Below are 14,937 nucleotides of genomic sequence, written 5' to 3' on the forward strand. Positions count from 1 at the left end.
GCCTCAACCCACTGAGACACCCAGGTGCCCCTTATGTGCTGCTATAGTTGGGAACAATTGCAAATGGCTTTGAAAAAGCACAGCCCCCAAAAAATCAATCAATCAATCAATCTCACCAAGTACAAGCAAAGTTGCTACTCCACTCCAGTTTTCCCCGCAAAGCACTAGGGACCTTCCAAAAAGTTTATGCTCCCTACAAATAGGGTATCTCAGCCACAGGAATGAGAAGGGGAAAATAAAACTATGAAGAAATCACAACTGGCTCTATGAAGCACACCTGTATTGCTTGCCTTCATAGAATTCAAGTAGAGGAACAGAGACTCTTTGACAAGGGAGTTCAACGCAGGAAAAACATGCCAAAACAAGATCAGGGAAAACTTCAGGTATGCTGGGGATGGGGTGGGGAGGGGGAGACACAGGCAACTAGGTTCAAGCACACAAAGGTGGTTTGTTTGTTTGTTTGTTTGTTTTTCCCACTGCAGAACTGATACCAGTACAAGGGGGAATATCAACAAGGTAGAGAGCAGAAAAAAGAACAGATAGGATTTGTCTTAGAGCTTGTGTTTTGCTCATTCACTTTAACACAGCACTAAAGAGGTCCATCACGTACTAAAGAGGTCCATCACATAAGGCCTCTCTGATCTTACAGCTCTCTTCACTTCTAGTTGTACTTCCTCAACCACCTCATACCTAAGCATGAACATGGTAGTGAAAATTCTGTAACTGCCTCCTCTACTCTATACCTCAATGAAATCCTCACCCATGTTTTTTAAAATCCAGACAGCAAGCATTTCAAACACAGTATCTTTCTCAGTAACACATCTTCACTGCTAGGGATTTAAGGATTCAGTGTCTAATATGAATTTCAAGTGTAGAATATCTTGAAAATACATTTCCATTTCTGTCCTAAGAGTCTGCTCTAGGTATGAGAAGGTAAAATTTGGTTAAAATACTATTTAAAAAATGCGAGAAAAGAGTAACAAAGGAAAGGGGAGGGATGAAAGGAGTTAACATTTTCTAGATCTTAACAAGACACCTCAGATTTTATTAAAAACATGGGCTTTCGCAGTGCCTGGTTGGCTCAGTCAGCAGAGCATATGACAACCTCAGGGTTGTAAGTCCAAGCCCCAGGTTGGGGGCAGAGATTACTTAAAAAAATAAAAAAAACTTAACAAAACAAAACAGGGCCTTTGCTAGTTTGCAAACATTACAAGCAAATGTCCCCCTATAAAATATCTCCCAATCTGATGCCTGCCTCATCCCCACTCCTATCTCTAAAATACTACTGGATTTTATCTGATCTCCTTCGGCTATCAGACATGAAAAGCAACTTTGCTATTAATAATGAATATGTAATGGGGCGCCTGGGTGGCTCAGTGGGTTAAAGTCTCTGCCTTCAGCTCAGGTCATGATTCCAGAGTCCTGGGATCCAACCCCCCCCCCCCACCATTGGTCTGTCTGCTCAGCGGGGAGCCTGCTTCCCTTTCTCTCTCTCTGTTTGCCTCTCTGCCTACATGTGATCTCTGTCAAATAAATAAAATCTTAAAGGAAAATAAGAATGTGTTTTAAAAAAAATGACTATAGAAGAAAACGAACTGCCATGTAATTATTAAATTTTACTGGAAAAAACTTTACTTGAATTGGACCTGTATATTATATATATATATATATATATTTTTTTTTTTTTTTAAAGATTTTTATTTATTTATCTGAGGAAGAGAGAGAGAGAGAGAGCGAGTGCGAGCCCAATGCGGAGCTCAATCCTGTCCTGGGATCACGACCTGAGCCAAAGGTAGAACACTCAACCGGCTGAGCCACCCACAAGCCACATGAACCTATATGTATTTTCAAAAATAAAATGTCACTTCTTCTTATCAATGTCAGCCCCAAGAACACTATTAGCTAAATGTTAGCCTCTCAAGTATTAAAATACATCCTAAACATCCTTATACTGCTACAGCTCTCACATCACAAAGAACCTTTGAATACCAAAACTTCTTACCTGTCCCGCCCAAAAACTAGCAATACACACACCAAAAACACACACACAAACAAACAAAAAAACCACTCCATTCTCTTTTCTCTCATATAGATTCTGAAGAATGGACAGACTTGGATTCAGAAAGTGGGCTCACATTTCACCATAGGCAGGGAGAGTATCTGAGAGCAATCAGAAAGAGATACTAGATATTGCTATAATTAGAAAAGCCAGGCCAGTTATTGGGTTATCCCCAAATTAGACACAGGTACTGGTAACCCCCAGATTAGACATACAACTAGATATAGACATATTTACAAATAAATTTAAAAAATTATTTATCTTATGTACCATGAGTGGAACTTTTTTTTTTTTTTAATTTTAAAAACTGACATTCAGAATGATCCCATCTCAAGAACTTGGCTGGCAAAAGCAACTAAATGTATTTAAAAGTGAAACAGACTCATTCCCCTCCTTTTCCAGGCTGTATTTACTCTTGGGGAGAAGATTACAGGGGCACCACAAAAAGGCCTAAAACTTGTTTTTTTATCAAAGACATCAGTTCTGACATGTTAGAAGAAGGAATGCAAAGACCTAAGTGGGGGTGGGATTTTGAACAGGAGAGAGAAAAGAGTGCATTTTTCTCTTACTACAAGCTTTCCTACCTCTTCTAGTTCTTTGGATTCAAACTCGGTGTATAAAATCATGTAAAAAAAATAAAATGAAAAGGTCCAAGATCTTTAGTGTTTTCAACCATACACCCTAGTGAAGTATAATCCTCTACCAGAAACCTCTCAAAGGCCCAACATATAATAAACAGGGCAAAACAGCATAAATCCTGACAAAGCATCAAAATTTTCATCTTGCTTGCACAAATCTTTAAAGCTTTTTCCTCTTAAGGTGTTCAATTTATATTTCTAACATTTTTTATCCTTTTTTTCCCTCATACAGAGCTAGTAAAAACTCTGTTTAAGGGTTAGAACATAGAGTGGGAGGGTAGAAGAAGAAATTAACCAAAGAAAAACCTGACTCCTATTTCTCAAGTTAAAATTAGAATACATTTTCAAGAGCCCTAGGCAGGACAGAGAAAAATTCCATTCTGCCTCTTTGCTCTTCCAAATTCCTATAGCCAAGTGGCTCAACAGCAGTTGAATGGCACACATAATGACATCATTGATTGGAACTATAATAGAAGGGAGTGAGAAGAGCGGGTGGTGGGGGGGAGTGGGAAGGGAGGGAGGTGAAGATGTATTTGTGTTACAGACAAAAGACAAGTTCTGTTCCTCAGCAGGGACAAATGAAGAACCAGATGAGGGGATAAACTGAGGTCAGAGAGTTTTCCCTATTGTTTCCTCTTTAAACAGCTCCTTCACCACTCCCTCAAGGTTTGTTCCAAAAGGTGGGTAGAGAAACAGCAGTTTTTATCTTAGAGGAGAGAAGGCAGAAAAAAAGACCTAATATTAATTTTCAAATCATTATTAACTAGAAAAAGATATAAAGGACTGGTTAAATTTTAGTTGAGCCCCAAAATGCTGCAAGAAATGCTGAAATCTACATGGGTTTGGATCTTAGCTCTTCCTGAAATTCATCTTGACAGTCTCAACTGCTATCTACTACACACACACACACACACACACACACACACTTCTCTCTCTCTCCCATTCTTACTGTCTTTTCTTATTGGTTAATATAAGAGAATGTATTTTTCAAATGGAAGAAGCATTTTTAGAAAAAACAACAATCTAGGATGAGGGGCGGGGATATTCCCCCAAAACTCTTGCTCAATGAAATGTCTAAGATCCACATGAAAGTTTTTCCCATCTACAATCCTACTACGTGCATTTCTCTTGGTCTCATGGGGCATAAGACAGGGGAATAGAGACTTAAGTGGTATGCTTGGCCTAGGTACTGCTACTTGAGTGTATTTTGGATGGAAAAGAACCCAAAACCACTTAGCAGACTACTTCTCCAACTTATCTTGTGATCTAAATCTTCTACCACTACCCCTGTAAAAAAGATTCTGCCAAACTCCTCACCATGGTTTTTGGTTCTTCAGGGTCTTACTGTACTATGTTGGCCATGTCCTATGCATGACTGCCCCACAGTTTTTCCTTTGGAAAAGGTTTATATACACATACCTAAACTCTTAATAATTATAAACCCTCTGAGAAAGCTGGTGACCAACTTCTAAATCCATAGAGTGAACATCCTTTCCACATCCCTCTATACCAAAACCCACTGCTGAAAAGGAAGAACAAACATTTCATTTATTTCAGATGGTGGAAGGGAATTTAGATAAAATCAAATATGCATCCCAGAAGAGTGACTGGAGACCAGCTCAAAATCAGTTAGCCACAGCGAAATCTGTATGCTAGGAGACACTGGTGATCTCCTATGCTTGGAAGTGACTCTGTCACAGCTTCTTTGATATCTCAACAGACTGCAGTGACAAGATCCTCCAATATCTCTCTCATTCTTAAGTGGTTCATCCCCAAGCACTGGTGAGCAAAAATCTATAATTATACGAAAGGTTCCTGAAACTAATCATTGCAGCCACCCAACAATCTTCTAGCTACCAGCCTCAACAACAAAATAATGATCAATGAAGAGATATTTAACTTTTTAACCTTTTTATAGATTTATAGTTCTGTATAACACAGACCATAATCATTAGGGAAGAAAACTGGTAAAATCACAACACAGGAAAAGCAGCTTTTATTGTTTATAGGCCTTATGATAACTCACTAGGATAGTTACCTTAACATGAGCTACAAATAGGGAAACACAATAATACTGCAGCAGAGAAGTGGGGAAGATGTACTAACATAAATAGGGATAAAAGATGCCTATATTTTCTACTACTAATCAAGAACCAAGAAGCAGTAACACATGCCCCTCACATTCTCGGGGCGGGGGTAAAAGAGTATAAACCACCTTTCCGTTTTCTACTTAGTGCCTGGGCTTGGGTTTTGTTTTGTTTGTAATACTTACTTAGCTGGATGTCCTATAACTTCCTGAAGTATCAAGTTTCACTTTCCCAAATATGCCAATTTGGCGAGCAGGGGGTGGGGGTGGGGGTGGGGTGAATGATGAAAACAAAACAATCCAAATTAGCTATTATCAGTTTACACCCTAACTCTAAACCCAGATTTAGTTTTTATAAAACTCATGTCCTATGACCATCATCTACTAACTGAGCTGGCTTCCCATCTATTCCCTCCATCCATCCCTCACTCCTTTCAAAGATGAGTTTATGTTCCAAGCCAAGCCCTGTCCTTCACCAATAGGACTAACCCAAACACTGCTTCTCTTGGGAGGCATGGAAAAACTGACAGAAAGAAGGAAAAACAAAAACAAAACAAAACAATAAAAACAACCAGTCAAGCACAAGACTGAAAACCTAACTGGTGATCAATCAGAACCAACCAGGCAGAGATTATTTATCTGGGTTTTGTTTTGTTTGAGGGGGTGGGAGGTTTCTCAGCCCATAGTCACCATGAGGCTTATATGAGAAAAGGCATGCCATTCTATCCTCAAATAGTCCAAACAGTTGGAGGGGACAATTTACAGCCTCTTGTGTAAAAAATGTCTATAAATGCCAGTGCCATTCTTTGCCCTGTCACTTCCCATTATCCTAAACCAACAGGATTCTATTCACTGAGACTTGAGTTGGAAACATGAACGGACAGGCCTTTCTTGGGCAGGGGAAAAGGAGGAAGATGACTGAGATGGGGGGGTGCATAGATAATTCTTTAAGTTTCTGTGTACTGCCTAACATGTATAGTATACTGAACACTGAAGCTGAACATTGAAATATATGAGCAGTCATGCAAAAGTCAGCCTAGGAAGAAGAGCAGTGATTTGGTAACTTCAAATTTGCAAAATGCTCAAAACACAAATCCAAAATATAAAGAAAAAATGACCAGACTATGACACACACACACACACCACACACACACACCACACACACAAATCAATCAGTCATGAACACTACTGATCCATGGCTCACTTCCTCTCACACACTTTCTCTTTATCATGCACACTGGTCTGCAGAGGAAATCAAGCAAAATCATGCAACAGACACGACAGAAGGTGCGATTTCTTGTTGCCCTTTTCGGGATACTAGGATGAAGAGAAATCTCTACCCTACCTGCTAATCTCCACCATTTGCATCTTATCTAACTGAAAGAGATCTGTGCCTAGAGAACTGTAAAACTTAAAGACGGTGACTGAATTATATTGGAAGAGTCTATACTAGAACCCAGGATGAGGTGGGCACATTATACTAACCTAGTTGTTCCATAAATACAAACTTAATCATACCACTAACCTTGACCAACCAAATACTAGGTAGAGCAAATCATCTCTGGTGATAGAGAAGAGTTAAACACTAGATTTTGAACTAAAGAACTTTCACTGAGAATGTAGCCAGCTGCAATTTCAGGATTTGGACCTAGAATAACTAACTTTTGGGGAAAAAGTTACTTTAAAAAAAGAACACTGGGGCACCTGGGTGGTTCAGTGGATTAAAGCCTCTGCCTTTGGCTCAGGTCATGATCCCAGGGTCTTGGGATCAAGCCCCGCATTGGGCTCTCTGCTCATCAAGGAGCCTGCTTCCTCCTCTCTCTGCCTGCTTCTTTGCCTACTTGTGATCTCTGTCAAATAAATAAAAATCATTAAAAAAATAAATAAATAAAATGAAAAATAAATAAATAAATAAAAGAACACTTCCTTTTCTTATCTTTTACTACTCCCTTTCCTCCAATTTCTCTCCTTCCATATTCACTCTGAAATTGTTTATGTTCTACAGGCACTAAAAAAATTCTGGTCTACAGAACACTTGTCCAAATATGTGGTCTAATCAAGGATTTCTATGCTACTTCAAGCGTGAAAACTGTATGAGAGATACATGCTAGGCTTGAATTGCCCAATATACATGCAGCTATTTAAATTTAATTTAAAAATTCAGTTCAGGGCGCCTGGGTGGCTCAATTGGTTGAGCAATTGTCTTCAGCTCAGGTCACGGTCCTGGAGTCCCGGGATCAAGTCCCGCACTGGGCTCCCAGCTCCATGGGGAGTCTGCTCTTCCCTCTGACCTTCTCGCCTCTCATGTTCTCTCTCACTGTCTCTCTCTCAAATAAATAAATAAATAAATAAATAAAATCTTTAAAAATTCAGTTCACACTAGCTACATTTCAAGTAATCAATAACAACATGTGGCTAACGACTACTGTATTAGGTAACACAGACTTATTCAATGGGACAATATTCTGTAGGATATTTCCAACATCACATAAAATTCTACTGGACAGTGGCAGACAGCAAAACATCAGCATTTCTGAGACATTTTAATGGTTTATGGGGCAAAGTAGAACAAACTGTTGAAATCAGGATGATTCTGAAAATCAGGATTTATGATGAGTACACATGGAGTCTATACTCAGAGAATCTCAAAGTTTCAAGTCTCTAAGCAAAGTGGTCCCTGGAAGAAATCATACTACACCAGTACAGTGTTACTCAAAATGTGATCTGCCTCCTCAGGCTGATCCCCAAAGTGTTTTACAGTTTGCAGTAACTCCATAAATTTCAAGTGCTTGGAAACTTCCAGAGTAATTTAACACCACTGTGGCACTTTTATTGTATTTTACAAAAGTACCACTCTGCATTGAATTAGGGGAAAAAAAAAAAAAAGCTCCCTGCCCAATGTGTGGCTTGCACTCACTCATGACCCTGAGATCAAGAGTCTCATGCTCTTCCAAATGAGCCAGCCAGGAACCCTAATAAGTTAAAAATTCAAAAAACTAATCTTGGGATGACTGGGTTAAATGTCAGTCGGTTAAGCATCTGCCTTAAGTTCAGGTCATGATCCCAGTGTCTTGGAATTGGGTCCTGCCACTGGGCATTATGCTCAGCAGGAAGCCTACTTCTCCCTCTGCCTGCTGCTCCCCCTGCTTGTGCTTACTCTCTCTCTGACAAATAAAATCTTAAAATTAAAAGAACAAACTTGTCTTCTGCTACAGAATTTGAGAAGCACTACTCCAGAACATATGTATGGCAATGAATGCCATCTGAAAACACAACTCATATAGCCAGAATTTTACCAATTACATTATCTGATTAGAACCCTTCAGGGATTTATTTTCCTTAAGTTTATGAATTTTGTTTAGTAATCTTCACACCTATCATGTGGCTGGAACTTACAACCCCAAGATCAGGAGTCACACACTCCACCACCTAAGCCAGCCAGGCACCCTAACGCTTCAAGACTTAAAATGGGAAATGAAATCTTATTAATGATCAGCTAAAACAATGAAGTTAATTGACTCAATTAAACACAGAAGCTAACCTCATAAAGTTAGGTGGCCAACATAACTGAACTAAGAAGAAAGTGAACATTTATTAAAGGTAAAAGTGTTAAAATGTTAGATAATTTCATATACACAATTATTTACTCTTCACAAACAGTGTTAGGTATTACTCCCAGTTTTACAAATGAGGACCAAAGAAGTTCAGTAATGTGCTCAAAGTCACAAAGCTAATAAATATATCTCTTCATGCTTCACTTAGCTTCCTATGGACTAAAAATGAAAGGAAGTCAAATATGGAGAAAGATTCTAAGGAAGTGCAGTGAAAGGGCACTAAATATCCCTGTAATGAAATACTATAAAAGTAAGTCAGATGGGCAGTATAATGTGAGGGGCAAATCTGTCTTGGTGAAGTGTCCATATGAGCTACATAGTTGGAGATATGATGCTCAATTGTGTTAATTTTGATGGAGCACATACAGTTCTCTACAGAAAGTTACTGCTGAGATTCTCAAATACATAGTCTTCATATACCAAAGGAGACAGACGAGAACTGGGGCCACAGATCCAAGCACCCTTTCCCTTGGCAATCCAATCAAACAAAACACAAATGACTTGGTTTATAGTATAGTCTTCCCAATGAAGCTGCATGTGGCTTAAGAAATACATACTCTGTCTACTCCGAACTACTGAATTTTTAAAAATTCCACATAAACTAGGAAATATTCCTACTGAACACCTATGGTCTCAGCATTGAGCCGGGCACAAAGACCTAATGTTATGCTTCTGGTAAACATAAAAAATGTAACCTAAACGGAAGGAAAATGTAGCAGCTCTGTATAAGGTTAGAAAGTCCCATTGGGGCATACATGTTTGTACTTCTGAGTGCTCAGTTTTTCTCCTGAGCAAAAATTTTAAGTCACTGTCAGAGGATAGTGTTTCCCAATGGACTTCCAGAGAGCTAAATGTTTCCATACTCAGTGGGAAATAATGACCCTTCAAAAAATTTGTTTGTTTATTTACTTACATAACCTTTACAACCAACACAGGGCTCAAACTCACAACCCCAAGATCAGGAGTCATATTTGCTTCCAACTGAGCCAGCCAAGTGCCCCAATGACTTTTTTTTCTTTTGATAGTTCCTCTGGTTTCAAAGAGTCTTCCCTCAACCCTGCCCCCACTTCCAAGAAACGTGCTTTCATTCTCACAGAACACAGATTAAGAGACTACCTGCTCAAAGCAAAGGAGAATCCTCAGCATCTTCTCCAAAAGAACATGCCTGGCAAAACTCCAAACACAATAATGCCCTATAAAATTGATCACTCCATGCAGCACTGTGTCAACAAAGTCACTGGCTTAATAAATTCAATAATGTCAGTTAGCAGAGGGGCAGAAAGAATGAAATAACTTTATTTTTGTTCTAGGGAACCTTGTTTCTAGGTACCTTGACCCAATGACAGGATTTTCATCTCCTATTTCCATTAAGACTATATTAGAGGGGCGCCTGGGTGGCTCAGTCAGCTGAGCAACTGCCTTCAGCTTGGATCATGATCTCAGGATCCTGGGACAGAGCCCTGCATTGGACTTCCTAATTGGCAGGGAGTCTGCTTCTCCCTCTTCCTCTGCTCCTCCCCCTGCTCATGCTCACTCCCTCACCCACTCTCTCTCAAGTAAATAAATAAAATCTTTGGGGGGGTAAAAAAAAGACTGTATCAGAAGTTAAAGTAGATGTAGTAAGTTTTTACCATCAATGAATACAACATCTTAACCAAGAGAAATATAGACCATGTTCTAACAGCTTGGGAGGAAGCTATGGAAAAAACCTGCAAACCTATTTGCTTTGTGAAATAATTCCTATAACATGATCAACAGTGAGTGAGTGGAGGGAACAGTCTAAAGATTTCATGAAATGAAGTGCTGAATATGAATAGCTAGCTATATTCTCAGGATAGTCATTTCCAGGCTATGTAGTCTCCCAGCTGCTCTAAGGTGGCAAAAACAGTACTTTACCTTTCTGGAGATGGAAGAGACATTCAAACCAAATCTTTGAGCCCTTTCCTTTAGTTTATCCAGGTTAACCTATAAAAACACAGGGGGAAAAACCCATATTCTAAAAAATCAAAACAGAAGATACAAAAGGCAGAAATTATAGTCCAAAGCTAAGAGTTCAAATAAGCCTACAATATCAAAGATACCCTATATGGCAAATCAGGACACTAAGCAGCACCCATCCATGCCACTAATTATTAAAAAACCTCTTCTGGAATGCAATAAAACATTCAACTCAGCCTCCTTTGTTCATCAAAGGTGGCAAGAGCCTAAAGAGGTTTAAGATAAAAGCAGGCCAAACACTGCTTAAAAAAGCAAATATCTGAATAATCACCTCCAAACAAGTCCATTATTCACAGTTCAAAATCATTAAATCCTATATATAGCCTCTTCAGTAGCTCTTAACTCTATACAGCTCTTTCTTCAGAAGACAAATCTACCACTAGAACCCAACTCAATTTTCTGCTACTCCTACATTTCAGCTTCATTTCCCATACTGCACTATAAACTCAAGAGCAGGATTTCATAAAGTCAGAACTCATAAGCAGCTTCCAGAGATCTGTGTGGTAACTAAGAATTAGACATTTTTCAAAGCCATTAGACAAGGCCTAAAACTACAGTACCATAAAACAAAAAATTATATGAACTGTCCTCTAGCTAACAAAATCTACTCATTTTCTCAAGAGGAATGACAGGAAGGAAGATGTCTACAGTGACTTGAAAGATATAGCAATTTTCCTAACCTCTTAGTACTCAAACAATCCATTTTATTCAGGACATAAAACACTGTATTGAAAACAGTCACCAAACTCTTAGGATCTCAGAAATTCCTCTGATCTGGGGAACTATCTCCAACTTTAAAACCAGAGTTAAGATTTGTCCCTCAAGGTATAAAAAAAGATTTCTTACCATAGGCTTGGCATCAGATGAGAGACCTAAAGAAGCAAATACAAGTTTTACTTAACATTTTTAAAAATCATAAAGAGAGCTAACAGTCTTCAAATCAAATTAGTACAGAAAAAGCATAAAGGACAATTATCCTTTATCTTAAAAGGGGGGAAAAAAAGCAAACATTACATCTAGAGATTATGTCTGCATTCACTGCTGATGGGAACACAAAATGTACAGCCACTCTGGAAAGCAATTTGGCAGTTTCTCAAAAAGTTAAACAGAGTTTACCATATGACCCAGTAATCCCACTCATAGGTATACACACAAGAGAAATGAGAACATACATCCATACCAAAACTTGTATATGAATGTTCATAGCAGCATTATCTATAGCAGCCAAAAAGTGAAAACAACCTAAATGTCCATCAGCTAATGAATGGATAGGTAAAATGTGGTATTCCCAAACAATGAAATATTATCCAACATTAAAAAGAAATTAAGGGAGCGCCTGGGTGGCTCAGTGGGTTAAAGCCTCTGCCTTCGGCTTAGATCATGGTCCCAGGGTCCTGGGATAGAGCCCCACATCGGGCTCTCTGCTCGACGGGGAGCCTGCTTCCTCCTCTCTCTCTCTCTCCTCTCCCTACTTGTAATCTCTGTCAAATAAATAAATAAAATCTTTAAAAAATAAAAAATAAAAATAAAAATAAATTAAGTACTAATGTATCACACAACACGAACAAATCCTGAATATGTTAGTGCTAAGAAGCCAGTACAAAAAACTATGAATTGTATAATTCCATTTATATGAAAGCAAATTAATATGCATAGAAAAAATGAGTGTTTGCTTGGGTGGGGGTGGAGAGAGAAACAACTGCTTATCAGTACAGGGTTTCTTTTTGGGGTGATGAATATGTTTTAAAATTAGACTGAGATGATAGTTGCAGAACCCTGTAAATGTATTTTTAAAAAACCACTGAATTATAAGTATATAATTTTTTTAAAAGATTTGTCAGAGAGAGAGAGTGTGTGCATACAAGCAGGGGGAGTGGCAGGCAGAGCAGGCAGAGGGAGAAGCAGGCTCCCCACTGAGCAAGGAGCCCGATGAGGAACTCAATCCCAGGACCCCAGGATCGTAACCTGAGCCAAAGGAAGACACCCAACAACTGAGCCATGCAGGCATCCCTTAAATAAATAAAATCTTTAAGGAAAAAAAAACATTTTTTTTCAGAATTTTAAGTCATCACAGTCTTGTATAATTGGTTCCCTAACTCTCCATTATAAACATTCAGGTACAGATTCAACTTTTGCCACAACCCATGTACTAGGAACTGTTAGATGTTTTTACATTCTTACTCAAAAAGCATTTCCTTTCAAATGTTGCCAAACTCTATTCTTTTAAGATACTCTATAGGTTAAAGATGTTAGAATTACATGAATGATACTGTAAATGTTATCAATACATTATTTTATTGATCAGGTTTCCTTTTTTTTTTTTTCCAAGATTATATTTACTTATTTGACAGGTAGAGATCACAAGTAGGCAAACAGGCAGGCAGAGAGCGGGGGAAACAGGCTCCCCGCTGAGAGAGCCCAATGGGGGCTCGCTCCCAGGACCCTGGGATCATGACCTAAGCTGAAGGCATAGGCTTTAACCCACTGAGCCACCCAGGTGCCCCTAGGTTTCCTTTTTAGACTATTAATTTTAACTTTTGTCTTTCCTCAAACAGCACCATCTAAGGTCTTTAATAAATTTTGCTGTACTACCACCAATCCTACTGCATCTTTCTTGATACCTGATATAACTAAAAGCCGGAAAATATCTTGTTTCTAAAACATGTAGTGAGGGCACTTGGATGTCTCAGTCAGTTAAGCACCTGCCTTCAGTTCAGGTCATGATTTCAGGATCTTGGGATCGAGACCCACACTGGGCTCTGCACTTGGCGAGGAATCTGCTTCTTTCTCTACCTTTGCCCTTCTCTCCAGCTTGTGCTTCTCTCTCAAATAAATAAAATCTTTGGGAAAAAAAATAAAGTAAAACATGTAGTGATAGTGGCCAGAATTTTGCTAGTCTTTTATTTATTTATTTTTTAAATATTTTATTTATTTAAAAGACTGAGATCACAAGTAGGCAGAAAGGCAGGCAGAGAGGAGGAAGCAGGCTCCCTGCTGAGCAGAGCACACCCGCGCCCCCCCCCCCCCCCCCGCCAATGTGGGGCTGGATCCCAGGACCCTGGGATCATGACCTGAGCTGAATGCAGAGGCTTTAGCCCACTGAGACACCCAGGCACCCCTTGCTAGTCTTTTATTATTTTTATTTATTTTATTATTTTTAAAAAATTTTTTTTAAAGATTTTATTTATTTATTTGACAGACAGAGATCACAAGTAGGCAGAGAGGCAGGCAGAGAGAGAGGAGGAAGCAGGCTCCCCGCTGAGCAAAGAGCCCGATGCGGGGCTCAATCCCAGGACCCTGGGATCATGACCTGAGCCGAAGGCAGAGGCTTTAACCCACTGAGCCACCCAGGCGCCCCTTGCTAGTCTTTTAAAAAGCAGAGCAAAATGCTACATTTTTAGAGGACATCTTAATACACTTCAAATGGACAGATCACTAAGAAAACTAAATTCGATTAAAAAATTTACATTTAAAATTTAAGTCTCTAAAACTGGACTATGTTCTTTTTAATAGTAACTTTCAAATAAATAAATAAATAAATAGATAAATGTAACTTTCTTCCTAATTTATTACAAGATACTCATTGCAGAAATTTAAAAAACAGACAAGTAGAAAGCAGCACTCAAAATTCCAACTAGAGACAATGAGTATTAAGGATTTAGCACATATTCCCTCCAACCATTTTTTTTAAGATTTTATTTATTTATTTGACAGAGTGAAAGTAGGTGCACATAAGCAGGGGATACGGCAGAGGGAGAGGGAGAAGCAGGCTCCCCACTGAGCAGGGAACCCAATGCAGGACTTGATCCCAGGACCCTGGGATCATGACCTGAGCTGAAGGCAGTTACTTAACCAACTGAACCACCAGGTGCCCCCATTTTTTAAAAAATGTTTATTTTTAAGTAAACTTCACACCACACATGGGGCTCAAACTCACAACCCTGAGATCAAGAATTGCTATGCTCCACCAACTGAGCCAGTCAGGCACCCCCCAAACCTGTTTTTGTTTTAAGAAAATTCCCCCTTTTTTTTTTAAGTTTTTGTTTATCTGCAAGAGAGGGGGGCGGGGAGACAGCATGAGTGGGGGACTAAGGGAGCTGGGTTGGGCAGAAGGAGGAGAAAGACTCCCCGCTGAGCAGGGACACCCCCCCCCACCCCGATATGGGGCTCAATCCCAGGACACTGAGATCATGACCAGAGCTGAAGGCAGACACTCAACCAAGTGAGCCACCCAAGAGTTTGGGTGGTTAGTCATCCAAACCTATTTATCTATAAATACATGCACTTCTATTACCAAAAGGGAAATATACTGCTAATTTTATAATTTATGTTTGTTTAGTATTTTTCTGACAAACACTCTTCAATATCATTTTAAAAACTGCATAGTCTACTACACCATGGTAGACATTTATTTAACAAATTCCCTACTGTGTATTACATTATTTCTACTTACTGATCAGAAAAATAATGCTGTGATAATCCTTACGGCTAACTAGGTCTTTAAGCCATCCAACATGATTTCCTTGGAAATTCCTAGAAGTT

At 39.1% G+C, this 14,937-nt stretch overlaps 1 protein-coding gene across 4 annotated transcripts in view; it reads right to left on the bottom strand.

Moving 5' to 3' along the window:
• The window catches only part of SARNP (SAP domain containing ribonucleoprotein), a 44,882-nt gene that overhangs the window by 13,719 nt on the left and 16,226 nt on the right, over positions 1-14,937 (bottom strand). For all 4 annotated transcript variants that reach the window (XM_082741767.1, XM_082741770.1, XM_082741768.1 and 1 more), the window contains 2 exons: positions 11,242-11,267; positions 10,294-10,362 (listed from right to left, as the gene is read on the bottom strand). In XM_082741767.1, coding sequence (XP_082597893.1) covers positions 10,294-10,362; positions 11,242-11,267 — 95 coding nt within the window. The remainder of the gene's footprint in view (positions 1-10,293; positions 10,363-11,241; positions 11,268-14,937) is intronic.

Source organism: Mustela nivalis (genome assembly GCF_964662115.1).
Source record: "Mustela nivalis genome assembly, chromosome: 7".
In the NCBI taxonomy this organism is placed as follows: domain Eukaryota; kingdom Metazoa; phylum Chordata; class Mammalia; order Carnivora; family Mustelidae; genus Mustela; species Mustela nivalis.